The 25,853-nt window shown below is 36.1% G+C and overlaps 1 protein-coding gene across 2 annotated transcripts in view; it reads left to right on the top strand.

Annotated features, from left to right (window-relative positions):
* Nucleotides 1-25,853, top strand: part of USP22 (ubiquitin specific peptidase 22) — a 160,628-nt gene that overhangs the window by 86,718 nt on the left and 48,057 nt on the right. For both annotated transcript variants that reach the window (XM_044659829.1, XM_044659824.1), the window contains one exon: nt 12,703-12,872. In XM_044659829.1, coding sequence (XP_044515764.1) covers nt 12,703-12,872 — 170 coding nt within the window. The remainder of the gene's footprint in view (nt 1-12,702; nt 12,873-25,853) is intronic.

Below are 25,853 nucleotides of genomic sequence, written 5' to 3'. Positions count from 1 at the left end.
AGAATATCTCCTGCTTTGCTAAGGTTTCCCAGACTGTCTAAGCTCCTTATCTCTTCCTTCAGTGGTTTTTTTTAATCTTGTTTTGTTTTTTTGCCAGGCCAGTTTCCTTTTAGGTTCTAGTTTTAGTTATTTCAGAATTACCTTTTTCATGCTGGATTTTTAACCCAAGATTCTCTCACTATATAATAGTTTCCCTTTGTATTAAGAGTGTTCCATTGCTTGCTAAGTCAGTGGTAGCTTAACTCATAAACTTATTACTCTTGAAGAATGGATGACTGTAGTTGAAGTTGTAGTTGGCTAGTGTCTTGTACAGGCTTTAAATTATCATTCATCCTGTCCATTGTTTCAGCCTTCTTTGAACCCTTCTTTTATGAAATTTTAGACTAGAAAATGAAGTTCATAAGTGCACAGATGATATTTTACTCACTTTTGCTTATTGAAGGCACAGAATAGAGAAAAAGAAAATTTAATTTGGAAAGTTAGGAACTTTCTGTGAAAATGGAATTTGGATTTCTGAATCATAGCTTATACTAGAGAGTTGATGGGTTCTGTCCAAAGATAGTATATATCTGACAGAAGAATGATAACAGTATATTTCCAGGTATCTTGCAAATCTAATTTTTAAATCTTTAAACTAAAAAGATGAAGGAGGGAGAAGACTGCATGGACACATATGCATGCATGTATGTATCCCTAGGTAGATACTGTAGGACAGGGATTTTTAACCTTCAACCTATGTACTTTTGAGGGGTTTTTTTTGTTTGTTTTTAACATTTTGATCCTTATATTTCAATGTAATTAGTTTGCTTTATAATGCTATTTATTTTATACATTTATAAATAGCCTTCTAAGGCATCTTTAGGCTTCATCAAAATACAGGGGGTTCTATGCACAAGAAAAGTTTATAGTTATATAGCATGGCCACAGGGAAGAAGAAGCTATTGGAGATACCTGTAAATTCATAGCAGAAATACAAAGAAAGGTAAAAGTTTTATCCCTCTTTTAAGGAATACTCTAATGGAAGAGACATGTAAACAAGCCATACACAAGATAAATTGGAAATAATCAACAGAAGGAACATACTAGAACTAAGAAGATAACATTTTAACTGAGACATAAAGGAAGCCAGGAGAAGGCAACAAGGAGGGAGAGCATTCCAGGGATGGGGAACGGCCTATGAAAATGTCCTGTCAGAACATAAGTGTTTTGTGTGAAGAAATAGTAATTAAAGATGAGGTTGAGGGATTAGTAGAAAGAAAATAAAAAGGTGCTAGAATTACATTGTACAAGATATACTGGGGTAGTAACTAACACAGTGGATAGAGCACCAGGCCTGGAGTCAGGAGGACCAACCTGGGTTAAAATCTGGCCTCAGATACTTTCTAGCTATGCAACCATGGGCATAACCTTTGCCCATTGCCCCATTGCCTAGCCTTTGCCATTCTTTTGTCTTAGAATTGATACTAGAACAGAAGGTAATAATTTAAAAGATATCCTTACATGACAAAATCTAGGGTCCAGAAGAAGAGTACATGACAGTATTTTGGGTCAAAGGAGAGAAAAACAGAAGATTGAAACATTATAGACTACCTCAAGAGTAAATAGTCAGTAAACATTTGTGTTTAAGTACTTATTGTGTGCCACACACTAAATTTTACTCTAGAGATACAAAGAAAGATATTAGACAGTTCCTGCCCTGAAGAATCGCACAATCTAATGGGAGAAGACAACACAAAAGTTGAAACAGAGAGGGGATGGAATACCTGGCAAAAAGTAGAGTAGAATGGGTAGGAAATGATACGAGACAGTGTGAATTTAGAGTTGATTTCACTTTTAAAAATGATGAGTTGCTGCTAGGTAAGAAATTATAAGATGAGTTCCCTGAGTAATCTCCTTCAATGATAGAGGTCCAGTGTGAGGGAGAATGGAGCTCCAAGGGCAAGAGGTATTAGTTTCAGAGTTGATTTCCTCTTGCAGAACAATTAGTTTCTGGAGATCATGAAATCCAGAGGTCATCTAGATGGGAAATAGAGACAGAAATTGAAAGTAAATAAGGAGTTTTCGAAACATCATAAGTCTGGCACAGAGGCATTGATTTGTTAGGGAATGGAGGTCTTCAGTTATCTAGCCAGCCTAATGGCATCATTAATAGAGCACTGGATCTGGAAGACCCAAGTTCAAATTCAGCCTTAGATACTTACTAGCTGTGTGTGTGTGACCCAACTAGTGTGACCCAAAGGAAGTCACTTAACCGCCATCCACTTCTTTCTGTTTCCTCAATTGTAAAATAAGGATAATTATATTATCTACTTCACAGGATTGTTGATGCCATTTGTTGGGAATATCAAATGAGAAAATATTTGTTAAGGATTTACCATGGTCTCTGGCACATAGTAGGAAATTAATTGTTTATACCTTTTCACCTTCTCATCCAGACATATATTAGACTTCTTTCTCCCTGGAAAAACTAGAGCAGCTAATCACTGCTTGATATGTCTTAGTGATGATTTCATCTATCAAAAGATAATGAAATCAACAAAAGAAATTATATTCTGATTTTCACTAACTTGTACTGGATGCTTGGATGAAAAAGATTGGATCCATGGCAGGAAGTGACTACCCCATCCTCAAGTTTGTGATTAACGAGAAGAAATTTTGCCATGGTCTGACATGCACATTATATTTTTGGAAAGTAAATTCAAAGAGTTTGGAAGAAAGATAGGAAGGATCCCGTGGAAGATATTGCTTTAAGGGAAGTTGGCCCTGGAATTACTTACAGATAAAAACACTACCCAATGTTGCATACTACAAGCAGTAAGTGGTAAAGCCAGCATTTAAACCCAATTCCTCTTAGCAGGAATCTTTCTCTCCTTGCTTGAAGATCTGTCTAGCTATTACCTTTGATCTCACTATGTGATCAACCCACTTCCCTGACTTTAATGATGTATTTAATTTGTTTCTTATGTTCAAGTCTTCATTGCATATCAACCTATCTAAAACCCACTGTGCCTCTTTAAATTGGCCTGAGGGATACCTGATATTCTGATTCTATGGGGACCATATCATTCTCTGCTTCACAGTCATATGAATGATCAAGAGAAAATTAGTGTTAAAAAATAAGCTTTGGTGGCATGAGTAATTTGTACCTTTTCAAAGTGCCATGCCATTTCCTTTTTGCAATCCAGACCAGTTATCTTTTTCAACTCTTGGCCCAACTTTTTTTTTTTTTTTTTTTTTTACTCCTTATCGGAGCCTTATGGATCAACTCATTGGACAAATCATAGAGCTCTGTCATATGGACCTAGCATGTTAGCTGCCACATTGGAGGGTCAGTATTTCTCTCTTTATCTCCTTGCCTTCTTCTATTTCTAACCCTTCTCTTCTGAGCAGCACTGGATATCACTGAAGGAGGTCTTTTACTTTTTCAATAAGCATTCTTTAATGATGACTCCATGTTTGATTTTATAACACACTTTCATCTATATTGTTGTAGTCATTGTGTACATTCTTCTTCTGATTTTTCTTATTTCACACTGCATCAGTTCACAAACTTTCCCAGGTTTCTTTGAATTTCTGTTTTGGCATTTCTTACTGTTTCATTCATATGCCACAATTCATTCAGCCATTTCCTAATCAGTAGATAAACATTTTGTTTCCAGTTTTTTGATACCACAAAAGGTGACGCTGTCAATATTTTGATAAGATTGGGCCTTTATTTCTGTTAGTTCCACCATATTGTCTGGAAACAGTATTGCAACATCAAAAAATTCTTCCATTTGGACTTTTTGCAAGAAATTCTTCATTACAATAGTAGATAAGTATTATTTGCCTAAATGTGATCCCATTATATGAGAAACATTCTGTTGGAAAAGAGCCTTTAAAGCTATGTTTTACCGTGTATATGGAGACAAATGTAATTTTCTTTGCACAGCATATCAAGCCTCTTTGAAAACTCTTCTCAAAGAAAACAAACTACAAGCCTTTCACCTTTTTCATTTCTTAATAATGATCCAAATTCTAAAGCCTATTTCAAAAAAAATTTTTTATCTTCCCTCCACACCCATTTTCACTTTTGTCTTCATGTTGAAGACGTTAAAAATCAAATATGTGTTGAGTTAGTAGGGAGAATCTTGTCAAGTTCTTTGTAATATTTCTCTGTTACAACATCTTCATTAATATTGACTTATAAGCCATTAATAGTCTTCATAGGAATCCCCACACCTATCATAAGCACTTTGTGCACAAATCAAATATCAAAGATAACAAAATATTCCAAAAAAGGAAGTTTCTAGTTGCCCTTAGGTAGTCTCAAATTTTATGCCAATAAATACTTTGTCAGGTTCTACCAATTTGGAAAAGTTCTGAGTATGATAACAGCTTCAGACTGGGGCTGCTACCCATATATCAGCTTAACAAAATAGAGGCCCTTCACCAGAAAGTTCAACTTGTTGACCATTGTGTCCCAACAAGCAGGTTCTGTAAACAATTTTTCAAGTGTTGATATAATCAACATGTTATGATAGCAAGATGTAGTGGAATAAGCGTGTTAGGTTCAGATCTTAGCTCTGGCACTAGCTATATGACCATAAACAAGCCACATTTCTGAACCTCAGTTTCTTCATTTGTAAAAATTGGGATAATGATACCTTTACTTCATTTTTCAAGGTTATAAAGTTGAAGTTGGGAGGCTCTGGGTTCAAATCAGATAATTCTAGCTATGTAACCCTGGGCCTGAACCTTACTGCTTGTCTGCCTTGGAAACGAAATTTAATGTCAATTCTAAGATAGAGAGTAAGAGTTTTTAAAAAGTTGCATGCTTCTTATTCCTTGTTTGCAGTGTATTTTACATCCTGTTCATGCCTACTACACACTTTCCTATCGTCCTTTTTAGTTATATTCAACTTCAGTTCTAAGGGGATTGTGGTGTTTCATGATTCAAATCCATACAGTGTCCCAATGGTAAAAGAAAAGCTTGTGATTATTCACTACTTTCTCCACGTCTATTCTACAGAGTACTTTTAGCCTTAAGCTTTTTCTTTTATGTTCCATATCCAGAAGTTCTTCCTCCTGATTTCTTCATTTTTTGAATTTCACTATTATCCTTCCAATCAGTCACTCAAGCTGAAAAACTTTTAAGTTTTTTGTTGTTGTTCATTTGTTTTAGCACACCTACCTAGTTGTCCCCAAAGTATCTCAAGCCAACATGCTTTATCTTTGCCCCTCAGTCTTTTCTCCTTTATTTCCATTTCTGTCACTAATACCCCAAATCTCCAAGGTTTGAAATTTTAATGTTATCATCCATTCTTCCCTTTATTCATGTTCCTCTGAAGATTCAAGCCCTGAGCCTTAGCCCTGAAGAAAATATGATAGTTTCCTCCACACCACAGAATACTAGCTCTTCCTTTGGAATGATTCCAGGGTACTATAAACCTTTGGACTTAAAGTCTTTCATCTTTCACTAATTTTGAATTCATTTAATATGAATTCATTTCCTTGAATCCATATTCCTACCTAGGTTCAGACAGCTCCTGTCCCCAAGTCCTTATGAAAATACCATTGCCTTCGTTCATCTGTTACCACCATCACTGAATACTGGATTCTGTCAACCACTCCTTTCCTTTGCCCTCCCACTTCGAAATCCTATCCTCCATGTGTGGAATGTACTGCTCCTCATCTCTACCTCAGATTCCTTTTCTACCTATAAGACACAACTGAAAAACCATCTTTTACATGTATATCTACCATCACTTACTACCTTGTTTTACTGGCTTAGTTTTATTCTGTTCATACTTACATATGCACTTGTTTTTTCCTCCTACAGAATATAAGCTCCTGGACAGCAAAAACTTTTGTCTTTCTCCGTATTTGTATCCCCAGTGTCTAGCTCGGTTCTTGCCACATAATCAGTATTTGTTGATCAAAAGCTCAAAAGATTTGAGAACATCTAGATTAGATTCTCAGCCATTCATTGTCTTGGTGCACTAATTACAGTAGTCATAATTTGAGGTTGGTATTATAGGGGCAGTCACTGAATTCTCTCCACAGGTGTTTTTGTGCTACTTGGAACAAAACACTCTGCATCGGCCACTAACGAGGGCATTTCCTATGTTCACCTTGCATGGCAGTAGGAATAACTTTAGGAAGTGATGCCAGTAAAGACTAAAGACATGATGTTTGTACATGAAGATACTGTATTCATCTGCTGCCGCCTTAATCATCAGACTGTGCTGAGCAGAGCAAGTCTGACAAATTAGTTATAACAATTTGTTAATACCAGACCATGTTAAGTGATACTGATTATGTGAAGCTAGTTACAATTTGTCACAAGTGACATTAAACCAAATAAAATCAAGAGAAATATCTAATTGTTGGCTTTCCTCTCTTCTGTTATCTTTAGCCCATATACTATATTCCTGCTTTTTAAAAAAAGAAGTGGTTATGGAGAAGGAAAGTAGCTAGCTAGCTTGCTAAAAATGGCTCCTAAATTAACTTACAAGATTTCTATGTGACTTCAAGATAAAGAATATTTTTGTCAGTGTGAATAAATTGTGTCATAGACATAAGGAAAAAAGAAGAAACACTGTTCTGACTCCTCCTTTCCATCATGGGGGAAAGATGATAGTCAGTAGCTGCATTTTCATTTCTTGTTATTTTTCCTTTGAGCACAATGCATGTTATTTTCCATTTGTGAAACTTAGACTTTGATGATGTTAAGATTAACTTTGTAGTCAGCTTAGACAAGAAAGTGTTGATTTGCAAGAGCATGTGAATTTTGAAGTTATTTTTAGTAGTTTTTAACCTTTTTTTGTTTGGGGAAACAATTGCCATCTTGCTATGATTTACCTGCCACCTACAGGACATTTCTTTATAGTGTTACAGTTTACAGAGTGCTTTGCAAATGTGAAAAATAGACTTCTTCAGCTATTCCATTTGTAGATCACTTGTTTTATTTTCAAGATTGGATAAATAGTCCTTTAATGGATATATTTACCATAATGAAATTGGTTCCTTTAGCATCATCTTATAATAGCTTCATCAAAATATAAATGATCAAATATGGGAAATGGGGGTTGATATTCTATTTTGTTTCCCTCCAGGACTGGCAAAATAGAAATAAACATAGAAATGTTTTTAAGGTTTTTTTTTTTTAAATGATGTAAAAATTAAGCTGTCTGGTATGAACAGTAGCAAAACTTATTTTTAAAATCTTCATATGAGAGCAATGCTGAAGAACACTTTTTCAAACTTTATTATTTATTTTTTATTTTGAGAAAATAAAAGGTGAAAACCTTATATTCAAATTTCCACGAGGTGTTTTTATCAGTTCTCTTTCTGGAGTTGGGTAACATTTTTCATCATGAGACCTTCAAAATTGTCCTGAATCGTTTTACTGATTAGAATCTAAAGTTTTTAACAATTGATTATGAAGCCGTCCAGCAGCTCCAGGAAGATTCCTAGTGGGTAGGACACTCAGAAAGGGGAACCAAGGACTGAGAGAAAATGGGTTACCAATTAAGGACTAATGGAAAGAGAACAAAAGGCGAGAATAAAGACATGTAGACATAGAAAGTTCTGGCATGAGGTAGTCAGACAGCGAATATGCTCTGATGGACAAGAGTTTCCATGGTTCAGAGCTTCTTCACAGGGATGAAGCTCTGTTGGTTAAGAGCTTAGATGGTTCAGAGCTTAACCCTTAATTGCCATACTGCTATTTTTATTGGAGTTACAACAGCATAGGGGAAAGGGAAAAGCCAAGTGGTCTAATACATTTAACATTATGAGGTAATCATCACGAGATACAAACTGCCAGATTCTAAGACAATATCCAGATCCAGAGTATCTGGCCTAAGGCATCTACAGTTGTTTGATACATATATTAATTGATTGGTTTAGGTAAAATAAGGAGACTGAGATAACTGACCAGTCTTCCAGCATGTAGCCTTAGGAAAGGGCTAGGAATTTGGCATGGTCGAGGTTCAATTTAACTCACGGTTACAAAAATCAGTCGTAAGCAATGCAAGAGTCAGTTTTTGAGCACTCTTAAACTAATATCAAGATTAATGTATACCTGGATTGCTACATATTATGACTACATTATTGTTGTTACTGTTTACACTAGTCTCCTGATTCCCCCCACTTCATTCTGCTTCATTTCATATAAATTTAAGAACACATTCTCTTGAGAATCCATTTTATATTTGTTTCAATAATAAACTTTTGGAAAGTCAACTACAGATATCTTTAGGTTCATGTACCTCTCAATGAAATTTAGCATTTTCTTCAATTATTTATAAATATTGTTCTGTGAAGGGGTCACTAGCCTTCATCAAGGGTTCATGATACACAATATAGTTAGTCTCTTCTATTTTAGGAAGATATGTCATGTCATTGTATGTAGTCTGTTAACTGAGGTTTTAGAAGTTGTGGGAAAGTATTTATGAGCCACATTCAAAGCAGCCTTGAATTCTTACCTTTGAATCTAAGTCTGCATGCGTATGTTTCTTTCTTTACCTATGTCTCTTGACCTGTTTTTCTTTCCCATTTTGGAAGCCTATCAGTAATTTTTGGTACCCCTTAACTTCTTTAATAGGTAGCTAGCCAGTTTGAAGTCTCTAGAAATGAAAGATTTAAGCATCAGCAGAACACTGAAGGACTTAAATTTAAATAGTATCCAGCCCTTGGGCCCTTTCTTCTTTAATTGAGGCCCAAATAGCAGGTCTGAAAAAGGCAGCCTAGGGGAAATGTGTAAAACAAATATTATGGGTATTTTTAATACAAAATAAGTTATATTTTTGGAAAAATCTATGCTTCATCTTTTCCAAACATTATTCCAAAATTAAAATTAACTATAAGATCTCCCAAACAGAAAAACTTTCAGACATTCTAGGAAAAATGGACCCATAAATAACAAGAGTGATCTCTATGTTGTGGTTTGCAGCTGATTTCATAGCTTTGAGGTTTTGTTGTTTCTAACACATTAATTATAATTTGGGGACATTTGTCTCCCTTTAGCATGATCTCAAATCATAGATGAGCAAACTTAACATTAAAATATTTACAGATTACTTACTGCTCTTTGAAAATAAATATATATATAAAAACAAAACAACCCGCAAGGGGCAACTAGATGGCTTAAGTGGATAGAAAGCCAGGCCTGGACAGTGAAGGCTCTTGGTTCAAATGTGGGCTCAGAAACATCCTAGCTGTGTGACCCTGGGCATGTCACTTAACCCCACTTGCCTAACCCTTACTCCTTTTCTGCCTTGGAAACAAAACCCAATATCAATTCTAAAACAAAAGGTTTATTTCTTTAAAAATTTAATTTTCTTAAATATAATATTTTAATTTTAATAGTTAAGAAATTAATTCTTATTCTTAATATTGCCAAGCTATTTTTGATGACCTGTTTTTGAATTTAAAAAGCAAAATACCAAGATATAACTTTTTTTTTCTTTTTTTTTTAACCCTTACTTTCCATCTTCAAATCAATACTGGGTATTGGTTCCAAGGCAGAAGAGTGATAAGGGCTAGGGAATGGGGATTAAGTGACTTGCCCAGCATCACACAGCTAGGAAGTGTCTGAGGCCAGATTTGAACCCAGGACCTCTTGTCTCTGGGCCTGACTCTCAATCCATTGAGCCACCCTGCTGCCCCCAAAGATGTAACTCTTAAAAAAATCGGGGAGTAGAATTTTCTCACTGGAGAAATCACAGGTTTTGAAGAGAATGTGTGCATTTGTGGGTTTAAGTAAACTTAAGTTATATTATCAGAGAGCCAGTATAATGTAAGGGATACATGACTAAACTCAGAGAGAAGACCTGAGTTCTAGTTCTGCATCAAGTTCTGTGTCATATGTTTAACCCCAAGCAAATCACTTAATCTTTCAGTGCCTTTTAAAAGTACACAGGGTATGGATCTGCATTGCTAGAGTTTCCTTACCAAGAGTGAAATCACAGGTCTAGTCCAAACAAAAAGGTACCTTTCTTCTCTCTACCTACTTCTCCCCACCTCCATCCACACCCCCATCCCCACCCCTAAAATCAATCAAATGGGACCAGGGGAACATTTGGACTTCAAACTTGGATTGAATGATAGTTACATATATTTTTCTTCAGGATTTCAAAGGATATTTGCTTTCGTTTCTACTAAAACTCCTACTGATATATATCTTGGCCCCTACATATTTCATAGCTCCGCTTCTGCATCTGATCATATTTATGGTATCTACCTCGTAGAGTTGTTTCGAGGTTAACTTTGTTAACCTGAGTGTTTAACTTGAAAAGTACCGTCAGGTCTCATGTTCTACTCGTGTAGCATCTAATAATCTCTACTGCCACAGAATTATTATAGTAAGACTTCAGATGGAACTTTTAGGTGTTCATATAATGGATTGATGTTATGGATAGTTAGAGTTGCTGTTACCATAACAGGTTTTAGCAGCAAACTCACTTGGAGAATAACATTTTCCACCTTTGATTACAATTTGTTTTCATGTCAGTAACTGAGATTTGGTTGATTTGTTCTCCTTTGCGAATACATACAAGGATACTTTTATTTAGAATGGAAAGAGTATTGACCATAGGACCTATAATTAGGTTGTGTGATATAGTAGTAAGGGCGTTGGTATAAGAAGCCAGGAGTTATCATTCTCACATGGTAACCATGTGATTTTCGATGAGTCCGATCATTCTGTAGGCCTTCATTTCCCAAACTGTAAAATGAAAGGGTCATTTTATGTTTCTTCACTTAAAACCAAGCAATTGCTCCTGTTATCATAGGCACATCTCAGTACCCAGTAGGTCCTAGGTTAAATTGCCAGGTAAAATTCTGTCTGCATTTTAATTTGCTTCCTCCTCCCAACTGGGCACCTTGTAAAAATGTTTTGGTTACCTGAAACCTTCTGTGTACCTGATATGGGCCTATTCACCCCAGTCCTGGTCCTACATGCTCTAAGCTTCCTATGTCTCTTCTCTTATGAAAAATTATTTTACCTATTCACAGCACCATAGAGTTAGGAGTGAAGGGGGACCTAAAGATATCTTTCATTTTGCATATGAGTAAACTGAAGCCAAGGTGGGTTGAATGAAACAAAATGACTTGCCTAAGGTCAGTAAGTAATAATTAACACTAGCAGGATTTAAACCAGGGACCTCTCCATCCAGATTCAACATTGGTTTCTACTAAATGACCTTCTACAAATCCAATAAGTGAATCTATGCTAAAAGGACCTTCTGGGAAGAATTTTTAGTACCATTAAGAGGAGATGAGTTGGGGTTGGGAAGTGCTTTGAGAGCAAGCAGGCCGTCAGTAATTTGACACTCAAATTATATTTCCATCTAGATGTAAGTCTTCTATAGTGAAATGGATGTGTTTTGAATTACTTTTTTCATAGACTATTCCTTCCCATTCTCCACGCCCCCATAATAGATAACGTGTGTGTAGTTTTTTAATCCGGAAAAATGGCTCTTAAGAAATGTCCTCGTTTTCTATTGACATCCTTACCTTTGTCATTTCCTCCAGTACCTAAGTCAAAGCATGGGAAGTGTTTATTAAATATTTTAATGGGGGAAAAAATAGGATACCATCTTCTCCTTATCTCTCTTAGATGAGAAAATAATAACATTTGAGGGTTAAGAACCATTTATTTTTTTAAACAAACAACCACTGATCCATAGAAATCAGTAATTACATATAAGTAAAAAACACATGGTTTAGCATTTTGAGAAAGAGAATATAAATGTGTTTCACTCTCCTTTAAAATTAAGAACAAGGAAAACTAAGCTATTAAATGTATATCCTCTGTTTCAATCAGGCTTAATATGTGTATAGCATTATCCTGAATTTTAGAAATTTACTTTGGAAACTTAGATGCCTCTAAAAGACCCTTTGTTATTAAAATGTTGGTTGCCTATTATAATTAGTAAATGTGGGTTACATTTGAAATTAGCCTCTACTTTCGATTATAGGATTATAAATATAGAACCTGAAGAGATTTCACAGACCATTTTATCTGGGGAAAAAATCCCTCATTTTACAGATAAGGAAACTGAGGCTCAAAAAGGTTGAATGAACAAGAAATCTTGTCACACCAGGCAGTGAGCAGGGAAGGCAGTATTCAAACCCAGGTTCTCTTGCCTCTAGAGCTAGCAATTTTTCCACTATAATCTATATATCATTGTTCTGAACTTCCCTTCCTCAAAATATATTTTTTTCTTAATTGACTAACAGAAACCAAGGGAAAACCCTTAAGGAATAAAAGATTAAACAGCTCAACTATTCATTGCTTTTCATTTTTTTAAAGGTATTTCAGTATTTTCATTCTATCATAGTGCATCTGGAGAAATCATAGCATTTGCTTAGGTAGGCTTTGTCCCAAGGGATGAAAGATTTCCACCCTGACCCTTATAGGAAAGAAATATGAAAATAAAGAACACTCTCTGCAATTGTGAAGTATTAACTGTTCAAAAACATTGTTGTTGCCTAATGTAATATAAAGACTAAATTTGAAACCTGACTAAAACTTACAATGTGTGTTGTAAAACCCAGTGGAATTGTTCATTGGCTATGGGAGGGGAGGGAAAGAATGTGATTCATGTAACTACAGGAAAACATTCTACACTAATTGATTAATTAAAAAGAGTTAAGAAAACTTAGTATGTGTTAATTCTGCTAATATTTCCTTTGTGCCTTTGTTCTTTTTAGGTCTACGAGGGCTAATCAATCTTGGGAACACGTGTTTTATGAACTGTATTGTCCAAGCACTTACCCACACTCCACTACTGCGAGATTTCTTCCTCTCTGACAGGCACAAATGTGAAATGCAAAGTCCCAGCTCATGTCTGGTTTGTGAAATGTCTACTCTTTTTCAGGAGGTGAGTGCCCTCTTACCCACAGCAGTATTCCACCATAATGCTGTCTTTTTATAAAGATAGCATGTTCTGAAGAATAAAATACTTGATGAGAAGTAGTGCCATTAGCAATTTCACTTCATTCCACAAAACGTGTATAACAGCTGAATAGTACAGTTAGCTGTCTGTTATACATGATGCACCCTTTATTAAAAGTTTTTAGATTCAAAGACATTTTGTGCAAAACTGATTACTTGTGTGAAATTTGTCATAGACTTCAGCAAAGAGATTTTGAACTCTTATGAGCAAACTGCAAATGATTGGCTTAGTGCTATAAATCACTAGGTTACCTTAGTTTCTGTAGGTACTGTAGGGAATTATTTACTCTATTCATTGTCACTCTTCTTCATAGCAAAAGCATACTAATAAAAGAAAAATAGGATACCACCAAGTATTGATTGTGTACATACTGCAGCTCTTCCTTTGCTCTTTTTCAGTGAAAGCAGATCTTGCTTCTGCATTATTTCCAACTCTTCCTTAATGTGTTTAATCTTTGCCTTGCAGATAGATAGCAAAAACTTTTTCTTTTGTGATTCATTGCATTGAACAATTTTAGGGTGGGCTAGATTCACCTTCCATTTTAGACTTTAAGACATTTATATTCTTTATCCAACTTTCTTTACAAACCTTCCTGTTCTTGTTTTTCCCTATTGTGTCAACTGAACTGTCTCCAGAGCAAGAAAGATCGATTCTCAGTTGTCTGTATGTCTTTAGTTGAAGTGGCATAATTTATGTTTTTTTGTAGAACATCTGTATGCCCTTTTTCAAATAGCCTCTTATTGGTATTCATACTTTGTTTTCCAGGCCATTCATAAGAATTGTGAAAACACTTAATGGCTTTGCCTTTTTACATACTATTCTTCCTTGCCATATAAAAGAAATCCAAGGGGGCAGCTGGGTAGCTCAGTGGATTGAGAGCCAGGCCTAGAGACGGGAGGTCCTAGGTTCAAATCTGGCCTCAGACACTTCCTAGCTGTGTGACCCTGGGCAAGTCACTTGACCCCCATTGCCTAGCCCTTACCACTCTCCTGCCTTAGAACCAATACACAGTATTGACTCCAAAACGGAAGGTAAGGGTTTTAAAAAAAAAAGTCCAAGCATATAAAAAGCCCTTGTTCCTCCCTATTGCTTTTCAGATTAATAACCTCCAACATTGCTTGTGAAGGTTAGAAAGGACAGAAAAATCCAGCAGGTAAATAGCACAGGGTTATTTTTGCTAGGTTTACTGTTCCTAAGTCAGACAAGTTTGATAGCACTGAAAAAGATGTGGGCTAGTTAGCATAGCACAAGGGATACTGTGCCAAGCCTGGGTTCAAATGTGACCTTAGACTCTTCCTAGCTCTGTGACCCTGGACAAGTCATTTTATCCCAGTTGCCTGCTCCTTATTTCTCTTTTGTCTTGGAACCAATACTTAGTATCCAGATATCCTTGTAGTCTAAAAAAAGGAAAAAAAATGGTCTGTTGGCCATTAAGGATCCAGTCTGAAATTCTTGTCCTGCCATTTCCCCATTCCTATCATTCAGAGAGGGGGAAAAAGTCTTCTCTATTTTCTATTTCAAATTAATTATATCTTGGAGAATAATAACTATTTATATTTCATTTTTTGGTGCCAGATTTATGATTTCATTTGTATGAAGCTCCCACTAAGGACTTTCTCCCAGGGCAGATCAACCCCTTTTCTGTGGAGGCACTAAGAGGGCCTGTCACACCTGCGCTCTGCCTCATGACTGATAGACCAATGAGAAAATCAATCTCCCCATTTTACAGATGGCAGAAATATGTTAAATGATTTGCCTAAGATCACAAAGACAAAATGGCCATTACTATGAAAACAAGTTCAAGCTCTTTGGGTGTTTGCTCATGGAAATCATCTTCATGAATCTTCAGGTCATAGAACTAAAGGTTTGAAAAAGAAAAGACCTCAACCAAGAAAATCTGAGAATCTTCTCTTAAGATCTGTAGTTACCACCTAAAACCCTCCAGTGATGGGACTGTACCTGCTAAAGCAACCTCCCTTACTTTTGGGGGTGACTGGGGTTAGTCGAAACTGTTTCTTTTCCACAAGCTTAAGGCAGTTTCCACTTGTTTCTCCTAGTTCTGCCCCCTGGGACCAAGAACATACCTCATCCCCCTTCTGCCTAACATCCCTTCAAACCTCTCCAAACTAAATGTCTCAAATGCCTTCAATTGTTCTGTGAGGCTCATATCAAGTTACTCATTACTCCTGTCAACACTAGCTGCCCCCTTCTGGACCCACTTTAATTTGGCTTTGTTCTTTTTAAAATGTTGCACCCTTGACTAAGAAATGTAATCCAGTTGTGACTTGGCCAAGGCAGAATATAATGGAAGTATTTTCCCCCATCCTTAACTTTTGCTCTCATAATACACACGACATAGGTACTTGAAAAGAATTTGTGATTTTGTCACCAGAAAGAACTTCCATTGTAGTGTTTACTTGCCCATATTTGATCACCCCCAGACTTTCACTTGTCTTGAGTCCTAAGAAATTATCAAAAACCCACAGAGGTAAAGTAATTTGCCCAGGGTCACCCAGCATGCCTTGTAGATTGGAAACCAGGTCCAAAACTCAGCTTCTGTCTCCTACACCATGCTGCCTCAGACATCATTAGTTTTTTTGGCTACTGGGTCAGATAGCTGATGACACATTAAGCTGGCATGCCCCTCCTCCACCACCCCTTCCCCCCATGATCTGTTGTTCTCATGAAGTATTCCCTCTCCCATCCTCAAAAAACTTAACTTCCAGAGTGCTTTCATCACAACAGTTTTAACAGGTGCTTAACTGATTGGCATCCCACATCATTCCAAAGACACTTGAGGGCTTATAAAGTGACTTGGAAATGTGATGAATAAACTTCATGAATATCATTTCACTACTTCCTTCAAGTTGGAAATGTAACTAGGAGCTGAGTTGTTAATCATGACCCAAGTTGCAGTGGCTACTTAGTGTTCCCCTTTGTTCATGCAGAGAATGTCCTGGGAAGTTCTATCCTTCTTTTTTCCCTTAAATATTTTTATATATCACACATGCACTTAAGGACTATAGTAATTATTTATTATAGACTATAATAATTATTTTAAATAGTTTATATAAGCCTTTGATGAGCTATGTTATCTTACCCTCTTAATTGTTTTCATTTGAACTTTTAAAAAGTGAACAGAACCATAGATTATAGAGTCCATATTAGTCTGCTACTTTAATTTGCAGCTTCTAAATTTGTATGCTTAGTCAGAGATGCAGAGGGAAGAATTAAATTTATGTTGTGTGAGCTGTCTTTCTCAGCCTGAACCAGTTCCAAGCCAGGCCAGGGTATAATGTTCTCTGCTGTGTTGAATCATAATATCCTTTGAAATCCCAGATTTAGCTGCCTTTTTATGTCTCGAGCCTGTTTCTGGAGAGACTTCCTCTCTTAAATGTCTCTATAGTGCTCAAGGGGCCAAATAAACCATCCTTAACCAGCAGACCATTGTGTCTGTCTGGTCAGCAATGTGGAGAAATCTGCTGGGGGCTGTTTTCTTCCCCACTTCCAGGCCCTGACTTAGATCTCAACTTGAAAAGACCATTTGATGAGATTGCTGAAAGCAATGGCTTGATGACCCTATTCCAACTTCTTTAAAAGACAAAGCAATCCCTTAGTTAAGAAATGCCAACGATTGATCTCTGGAAAGAAAGTCTATAATTATGATTCCTACATCATGTAATAAGGTATGAAGCAATCAGCAATTTTATCTGCTTAATAGTTCAGAATCAGAATATTAGTTATTAAAAAAGACTTTAGGGATCCTTTGGTCCAACCTGTGCCTGGATAAAGAGCTCACTTTGAAGAACTCCAGTAATGATTAAATCATTTCCTTTCTAGTCAGTCTATTTCTTCCTTGAATGTTCTAATTCTTAAGAGATTTTTCCTTACATGCAACTAAATTTTTTCATTGCTACTTTCATCTCTCATTCCTAGTTTTGCCAAATTGAGCCATAAAGAAACAAATCTGGTCTCTTTCTATGTGAGGAAAATTATTTTGTCTTTTCCAAGTGTATTTAATTTGACTACACTTTACCCAGTTACCTTTTCACACAAAATTTCCACTTCTGTCCCCATTACAGTTCTCCTTTTTAACATGCTTCTTTTTATTTGAGGAAGTTGATGTGGTCTCCCCAAATCCCCCTTTTAAAATGTCTGGTTTGAAGACAGGAGACTCCGAGCTCCAATCTGACTTAACACTTTCTGGCTGTGTGACCTTGGACATATCATTTCACCTCAACTGCCTAGCCCTTACTTCTCTTCTTCCTTAGAACCAATACTTGGTATCGATTCTAAGGCAGAAAGTAAGAGTTTAAAAATAAAATAAAGCAAGATGTACACATAACATACAACATATAGCCTCATGAAGGTGTGCTTAGAAAAGTATGAAGCTGAGGTGCTCTTGGGATTCTGGAGTTCATGTTATTCCCTCCTGACATTTCAGGTTCAGGGTCCTCCTTCTGTCACTTTGAGCATTTTTTTCTTGAATGTTGCCATTTAATTTTCAGGATGTGGCAGAATTCTCGATCTTGAGGTGTGGTCATTCTGTCAGTCTGAGAATCATAAGCAAAAAGTGGTTCTAAAGTTAAAATATTGAAAAATGTTCTCCTGCTGAATAGAGACCCAGCGTAACCTAGGTTTCCAAAATCGTTGAACAACACTTTATATAGTGGTGTACAACATAATAGAGAAAAACAACACTGAAAGACTTGAATTTATATGATCAGTATAATCAATCAACCATGACTCCAGATGACAAATGAAGGAATAATAGGAAGAGACAATACATATAGAAGGTCTCGGGTCCTGTGGTCTTCCAGTTACAGTAGTAAAGTAGATACTGATTACTCTTTTTGTGTCATTTCTATCAACAAAAACCACGTGTGTATCTGATATTGAATCATTTGCACGTACCAAGAACTTTGGTAGCAAGAATTTTATATCTCGTCTTCTCAACGGTGGCAGTCCCATGTGTACAAGACCCAACCTTGAACCAATATTTTTGGTCTATGGATTCAGCTGCTTCTGGGTTTTCATGCTGACCTACCCATCAGTGGTAGTTTAATAGTTGTCAGGGATGGTGAGCCCCTTTTCCTTAAGGGATACTCCCCTTATTCCTGGTTATAGCAGCTAAATTGGAAACAAGGTTAGTTATCAGGAGAGCCCTACTATTCTCCAGTTTCTGAGCTATCTCCACCAGAATCTAAAGAGAGGTGGTAGTCAGATATGCTTTTGCACATACCTATGGATGATCTAAAACTATAATTCTTTGGAGACAGTGAATGTATTGCATAATAGCCAAACAACAAGTCTTGGTCATAAGTGATTGGGAAGCAGATTATAAACTGTGATTTCGTTAATTTAGAGATACCCTCCCTGTGTTAGAGATCAGCAATTCATCTTTAACTTTGAGAAGCTACAAATGACTTATTCATGGTCATAGATCTAGAATTTATCATAGGAAAGACTTAGAAGTTAGATTAGGGAAACACTGGATTCAAGCTAACTCTATAGCCACTATACTATGCTGGCTCTCACTTGAAAAAAAGTGATGTTATTCAAAAATGCTTACCTTTATTTCAGGGAGAAGTTTGAGATCATTAAAAGTACTGAGTACTGCACAGTTTCCCAAATAAATCTTCTTCTCCCCTCATTAAATTCTGTGCCCATGTTCAATACCTGTCCAAAATGTGTATCAAGTCAGCTTCATTTTGTAGTCTAGACAATAGGCATTCATCACCCATGTGCTTCTTCTTATGACTAGTTAGGCCAAAAACTCTTTTATATGACATTGGATCTTCTTTAGGAATGTCTGTGATGATCTAGAACTTGATATAATCAACACAATGCCATTCACAGACTGGAGCATATGAAGCCTCTTTATGAAATCTCTCTTGCATTTGAACCCTTTGCAGAACATCCTCTCACTTGATCTTAATCAGAAGGTTATCAAACAGTTATCTCTGGCACATAGATAAATGCCTAGAACCATGATGGCAAACTTATGGTATACATGCTGGAGAGACTGTTCCCCTCCCCCTCTCCACCTTGCCTGAGGACATTTCTTACATGCCAGAGAGGGTTGCAGTTTAGGCACTTGGTCTCTAAAAGGTTTGCCATCACTGGCCTAGACCATAGTTGACATTCAGAAAATGTTTCTTGATCTGATTTGATTAATCAACTATTGTTAACTCTTCCGAGGAATTTTATATAATTCTGGCATGTGCCAGGGAAAGAGAGCATGTGAGAGAAAGTTTTTAAGAAGTCCATGTCTTATCTACTCAAATGTTCTTTTATGGTCAACAATGAAAAAGTACAAGGGGATCTTGTTTTCTCTATACCTTTTAAATCAGTTGTGTAACTATGAAAACATGTTATAGAGTACTGTTTGTTGAAGCCAGCCTATTCCCTTGCAAACCTTCACCAAAGTATGCTTCTGTTGTATTTATCGTAAAGATTTTGCATCTAGGGAAAAGTTATCAAGACATGGAGTTTGTTTAAATTTTTGTTACTTTCTCAGTTGATCTTTTTGGTAACAATAAGATCTGAGACTTTTTTCCCCCAGCCTTTGTTATTTCTTCCTTTTTCAGATATATGGAGAATTAATCTTTCCAATGTCCTTAAAATTTTGATATCCTTCAGCATGGACTTCTTTATTATATATTTGGTCTCATATACAACAGAGGTTAATATTTTGTTTTCTTTAGACTCATTTTTACTTCCTAGGATCATAGATTTAGAACTAGAAGGAATATTAGAGGCCATAGAGACTGTGATGTTGATTATCCAGATGTGTTGATTCTCCTACAATTGATGGAGAAAAGTATTATTAAAATCTTTGCATCCTTTCTTTTAAAAAAAAAATCACCTATCCATGTGCTTCCATGCTTTCAAATTGAACTGGCTAAATTTTGTCAACATTTTTCCCCTTCTGACTCTCATTGTTATAAAGCATTGTTCAAAATCTTCCATCATCCTCTTCTATAAGATTTTACAAACCAGTTTATTCTCTAAACTAGTGTTTCCCTGGGCTACTATATCTTTCAAATTGACAGGAAGGTTAAATGTTGACTAGCTTGGGGCTTTTTGGTTGGCCTGTTGTGACAACTGATTTATATCAGTTACACTTTCTTAGGAAATGGTGGTAGTCCATGTTGATGTATGATGTTTCCCATATTTCACTGTCAAAAGCCATCTTGAATAGATCAGATTGGAAATACCATATCTTTGCTTTTTTACCATTTCTTCTAATTTGTTAGTGATTTTTGCCTTTGTTCTAATATCAAGCAGTCCAATTATCCGGTTAATTCAAAAATAACTTCCATATCATCATCCAGTCATTTGCTATCAGAATGTTTCTTTTTCGTGATATTATTTTATATTGCTACCTGTAGTAGTTGTCTTTTGATTCTTTCTTCTCAGAGAGCATTTGTGACGTTTCTGTATAATCTCTAAGACTTTGACCTCTGCATTTTACTCTTGAATCATTTTCCAACATAATTTTTGTAATCTTTTGCTCACCTTTTCATTGTCATCACCAAGATTTAAAGTATATTTTGACTTAATTTCAACTGTCTTCTAAATGATAGAATTTCTCTATAATTTCATCCTTTGTAATGGCTATTAGTTTATAAGCTTCTGTTTTCATCTTAGTGTTTTTCAAGTACTTGTAACAACGCTACAATATAAAATGACAAAATGTCCTGTGAAATATTGTTTTATTTACCCTTAGATGCAAATAAAGTAATTTTCCTTTATTTTTTCCATGATAACTCTTGAACCATCCTTCCATTTAGCTGCAACTTCTTTTTATCTAATGGTTTCTTTTGTAGAGAGGATATATTAGAATTTATATTTAATTCCTCCTGTATTATTTAGAATACCAAAAGTTAATTTAATGTTTATGGATGAACTATTTAATTCTTAATACTGTCTGCCCCCCTTTTCCACAGCTCTGCAAAAATGAAAGGAGGACACACAGCACTAAAGGTCATTTTGTATTTTTCTTTATTTCATGGTTTGCTGCTGAATGGTGCTGAGCTAGACCTTACTTAACAAAGCCTCTGCAAAAAATAGTATTGTAATCTATTTCTAGGATTATACACACTTTCCAGCAACAAGGTAGGATCTATCCCAGAGTTTTCATTCTGTTGGCATAACCTTCAGTAGTCCAGTCACTTCTTCTCTGTGATATCATAAGATCAGGATTTTGTTACTCATTAGGCTTCAACTGAATAATTTGGGTTAGAGTTTTCTTTGTCAAGCTGAATGAAGTCTGTAGCAGAATACCTTAGGGATCTGTCCATGCTTGTGCTTTAGTGAACATTTTTACCAGTGTCTATGACATTTCTTCTCAGCAACATCTCTCTACCCTCCCTTCTCTCCCATGATACTGCCACCACCCTGGTACAGGACCTAGACTCTTGGAATGGTCTTTGATGGAACTGCATACCTCAGTGCTCTCCCTACTCCAGGCCATCCCTCATTCACCCACCAAAGAAAATGTTAAGGAGAAATTTATAGGAAAACCAGAAAGGTAGGAAGGAACTAGGTTATAAAGGGTTTTGAATATTTGATCCTAAGTTGATAGGGAGCCATGGAGTTTATTGAGTTAGGGGAGTAATATGGTTAGACCTATACTTTAGGACAATCACTTTGGGGACTGAAAGTGATAGGCTCTGGCAACAGCTTGTGGGGGGGGGGGGGGGATAACTACTCTTAGATTTACTTTGTACAGTAATAGAAATTAAGAGACAGGAAGGTTCAGGGGAACAATAACAAGTTCTCTTTTGGATATAGTGATTTTAAGATGTCTGCTGGATTTCCACATTGAGATATCCAAAGGACATTTAAAGATACAAGACTGGAGGTCAACAGAGAAATTTTGGCAAGATACATAAATTTGACAATAATCAGCATTAATATGGTATTTAATGAGATCAGCTAGTGAAGAAAAGACCCCAAGCCAAAATCCTAAAGGACACTTGGAGTTAGGGGGCATTACCTATTCAGCAAGGAAACTAAGAATGAGCCTTCAAACTAATATGTTTTATAATGCATTCAAAAATCCACCATTCAGGACAAGAGACATAATATTCCCACTGGACTTTGCCCTGGTTAGACCACATCTGTATTCTATTCTCAACACCATATTTTTTAGGAAAGAAACTATCATCAATCTTTAGACATTTATTAAGCATATTCTATTTATTAAGCATCTACCAGGCATGAGCTGAAGTTCCAGGAATACAAAAATAAACTGAAATATATTCAGAATAGGGCAGCCAAGATGCTAAGACAAGTGGAGACAGTCTCAAATGAAAGTCAATTGAAGGCTTAATTCAAGTGACACCTCTTAACACCTTTCTTAATTCTCCTAATTGTGAATGCCACTGCCCATCCTCCACCTCCCCATAACTTATTTTGCATATTGTTTGCATCTCTCCCAAAATGTAAAGTTCTTAAAGATGGACACTAGGTTTTGTTTCATTGTTTGTTTGTATCCTCAGAGTATGGCCCATAACTTGCCATTGATGCTTTTCACACAAATTGGGTTTAAGGCAATATGCTTTCATGGAGAGAAATCTGGCTTGGAGGAGTCAAAGGTCTATGGTTTTAATTTTACTATTTATGTGACTAAATAGGTCCTTTCACAGGACTGGACATCTGTTGCCTCGGTTGTTTTTTTTAACTCAAACCCTTTCCGTTATAGAATCAATACTAAGTTTCATTTCCAAGGCAAAAGAGTGGTAAGGGCTACACAGTGGCAGTTTAATAACTTGCTCAGAGTCACACAGGTAGAAAGTGTCTGAGGTCAGATTTAATCCAGTATGTCCTGTCTCTAGGCCTAGCCAGTCCTAGGTCCTAGCTAGTCCTGTCCTAGGCCAAGTCCACTAAACCACCTAGCTGTCCCCTTCCCTCATCTTTTAAATGTAGCATTTTATACTTGACTACCTCCAGGTTCCCATTCAGCTATTCTCGTTCTGAACTTAAACTGCCTCATGTTGGTGCAGACTATTCCCAAGACAGATAATGTTCTGCCTCATCTTTACCTATTGACACCCTTTTCTTCTTTCAGGGCCCACCTTATAGTTTGCCTTTTGAATGAAGCTTTTCTTGATTTTTTTTTCCCCCTTCTCCTTTCCTGCTTCTACTTCACCCTAGCTAAATAAAACAATCTTTCTTACCCTCTTCAGAGTTTTAAACCTGTCCATGATGTTTTGTCTTTATTACATTCTAATATACCTCATACTTATTTGGGAATATATTGCATTATTCATATCATATTCTAAGTGTTTTTTATAGTTCTATTAAAGGTTAATAGATATATAATTATAGTGCTTAATGATATAATAAAGGTGCTTAATATAATAATATGATATAATAATAATTAAAATGATATAATAATTAAAATGTTATAATAAAAGATATAATAAAGTGCTTAAATGACTTTTTGAATTTCAAACTATTTAATCTAGTTTAAAAATAAAACAATGAGTATCTTTTAATCTGATCAGTTTCTACTTTAGCTTTGTCTGGTATCATGATTGCTACTCCTGCTTTTTTTACTTTAGATGGTGCATAATAAATTCTGCTCAGGCCTTTTACCTTGAATCTGTGTGTTTAACCCTGCCTCAAACGTGTTTCTTATAAAAAAAACATATAGTAGGATTCTGGTTTTTAACCCACTCTGCTATCTGCTTCTATTTTATGGGTGAGTTCATCCCATTCACATTCAGCATTATGATTACTAACTGTGTATTTCACTCCATCATACTATCCCCTTCGGATCTTGCTCTATTCCCTTTCACTCTGTTCCTCCTCACCAGTATTTTGCTTTTTGTCAAACACACACGCACACGCACACGCACACGCACATGCACATGCACATGTACTTCTTCTTCCCTCCAGTTACCTCCTCCTTCCCTTGTCTTATTCCCCGTTTCCTTCTCTGTAGGGTAAGATAGAATTCTATACCCTGCTGAGTGTATTTGTTTTTCCCTCTCTGAGCCAGTTACAGTGAGAGTAAAGTCTAAGCATTGTCCATCATCACCCTTATCCTCCCCTTTCTATAATATTGGTTAGAGAGGATTCTCATGGTGACTAAGAGCTACTCTGGTTTACTCCACCATCTTGGCTCCACGCCCAGAAGTCTCAGTGTGCATCTTAATAAAAGATAAAATAGGGCCAATGAATAGAGAGCCAGACCTGGCTTTGTGACCCCTTCCCCCTCCCCCCAATTGCCTAACCCTTACTATTCTTCTAAATAAGACAGAAGGTAAGGGTTTAAAAAAGAAAAGATGAAATCTTAACTGTCTTTGTCAGGCCTTATAATTTCTCTCTCCATCCTTATTAGAGCCCTTAATGAAACTAAGGGTCTAATCACAAATGCCATTTTTAGTGTTCCACCTTATTTCCTGGCTGTCTGTACTTTCAATATAGGAACAGAAAAACCTTGGATTTGTTTTGTGCAGCCTCATGATTAAGAGAGGAAGTGGGAAATTAAGAGTGTATCTCCCCATATCAAAGTTTTTCATATAATAATATTCTGAAATAATAAATGATGTTTTTCAACTGCTAGTTTTGCTTCATTTTAGGCAGCTATACTGTCACATCATTTTGTCACCATCTCCCAATTTTTGACATTTTGAACTGATGTTTCAAGCTTGAGGTACTAATGATAAAACCCTTTTACTCAATTGGGTTGTTGACAACATTCATTTTTATTCCCCAGGTAACATTCCTCTTCCCCTAGCAAAATGCTTCCTGTTTGGGGTGGGGAGCAGCGAGTGGAATAAGAGTTAGTAATGTTTAGATTGCAGGAACTTTTGAATCAGGAAAATGGTAGTTCTTTTAAATCAGTGTATAATGGATGTAAAATAAAATAATAAAAAACACTCAATTGAACAAGGAGAGTGGGTAAAAAATGTGATTTAGTGTACAGCCATGTGCCACATGTGATTCACCTGATGTTTCATAATAGCATTTATATGTTTATCAGTTCCTACCTAATTTCACTGAAACTTCATTGTAGTATTCTAGCTAATAGCTCTTTTTTTTTTAATGTTATTTCTGTTGAACTAGATGCCCCTACTAGTACTGGGTTGTTGTGCCTAATATGTTTTTAAAGAACCAATTGACAATATTAGGTAGGCATTATAAGCCTGAACATAGTTTCATTTATATTATTTTAATAATTAACATTTATATAGTATCCTACCATGTGCCAGGCATTGTGCTAAGCAATTTTCAGTTATTTCAGTTGATCTTCATAACAGCCCTGTAAGGAAAATATTATTATTCTCCTTTTATAGTGGAGGAAGCTGAGACAAACACTCTTGCCTAGGATTACACACCTTAGTAAGTATCTAAGTTCAGATTTGAACGCAGATCTTCTTAACTCCAGGTTTGTTCCCTGGACCACCTAACTGCCTCAGTTTTGCATTTTGCCCACACATTAAGGAAGTAGTATATCTAGGAATTCTGTTTTTAGCATTGCATATGTAGTATGGTGGCATTTCCAAGTAATAGGAATTCAGTTTCCTGGACCTTACTGGTTGAGCAAGAAAACAAAGTTCTTAACCTCTCTACCAAGAGATATTTAGTGGTATTAGTAAAATGTAATCTCCTTGAGGACAGGAAGCTTGTCTTTGGATCTCCATGATCTAGTACATATTAGGCTCTTACTAAATATTTATTGGTTGGTTGCTGCGTTAAGTGCTTTGTAAATCTTTAAAGTCTTAGAATAAGAGTAGTTCTAATAAGTGGAATATCAGCATAGGTTCTATATCAGTGAAAGGGGCAATGTGATTATGCATTTGCATCTAACTGAAGGATTTGGCTCATCATGTTTTGTTATTTTGAGAAGAGGACTAGTCATTATCTTCAGCTTTCTGAATGTGTAAA

The sequence above is a fragment of the Gracilinanus agilis genome, chromosome 1, assembly GCF_016433145.1.
Source record: "Gracilinanus agilis isolate LMUSP501 chromosome 1, AgileGrace, whole genome shotgun sequence".
NCBI classification, from domain to species: Eukaryota; Metazoa; Chordata; class Mammalia; order Didelphimorphia; family Didelphidae; genus Gracilinanus; species Gracilinanus agilis.
This window is presented reverse-complemented; position numbering and strand designations above follow the sequence as displayed.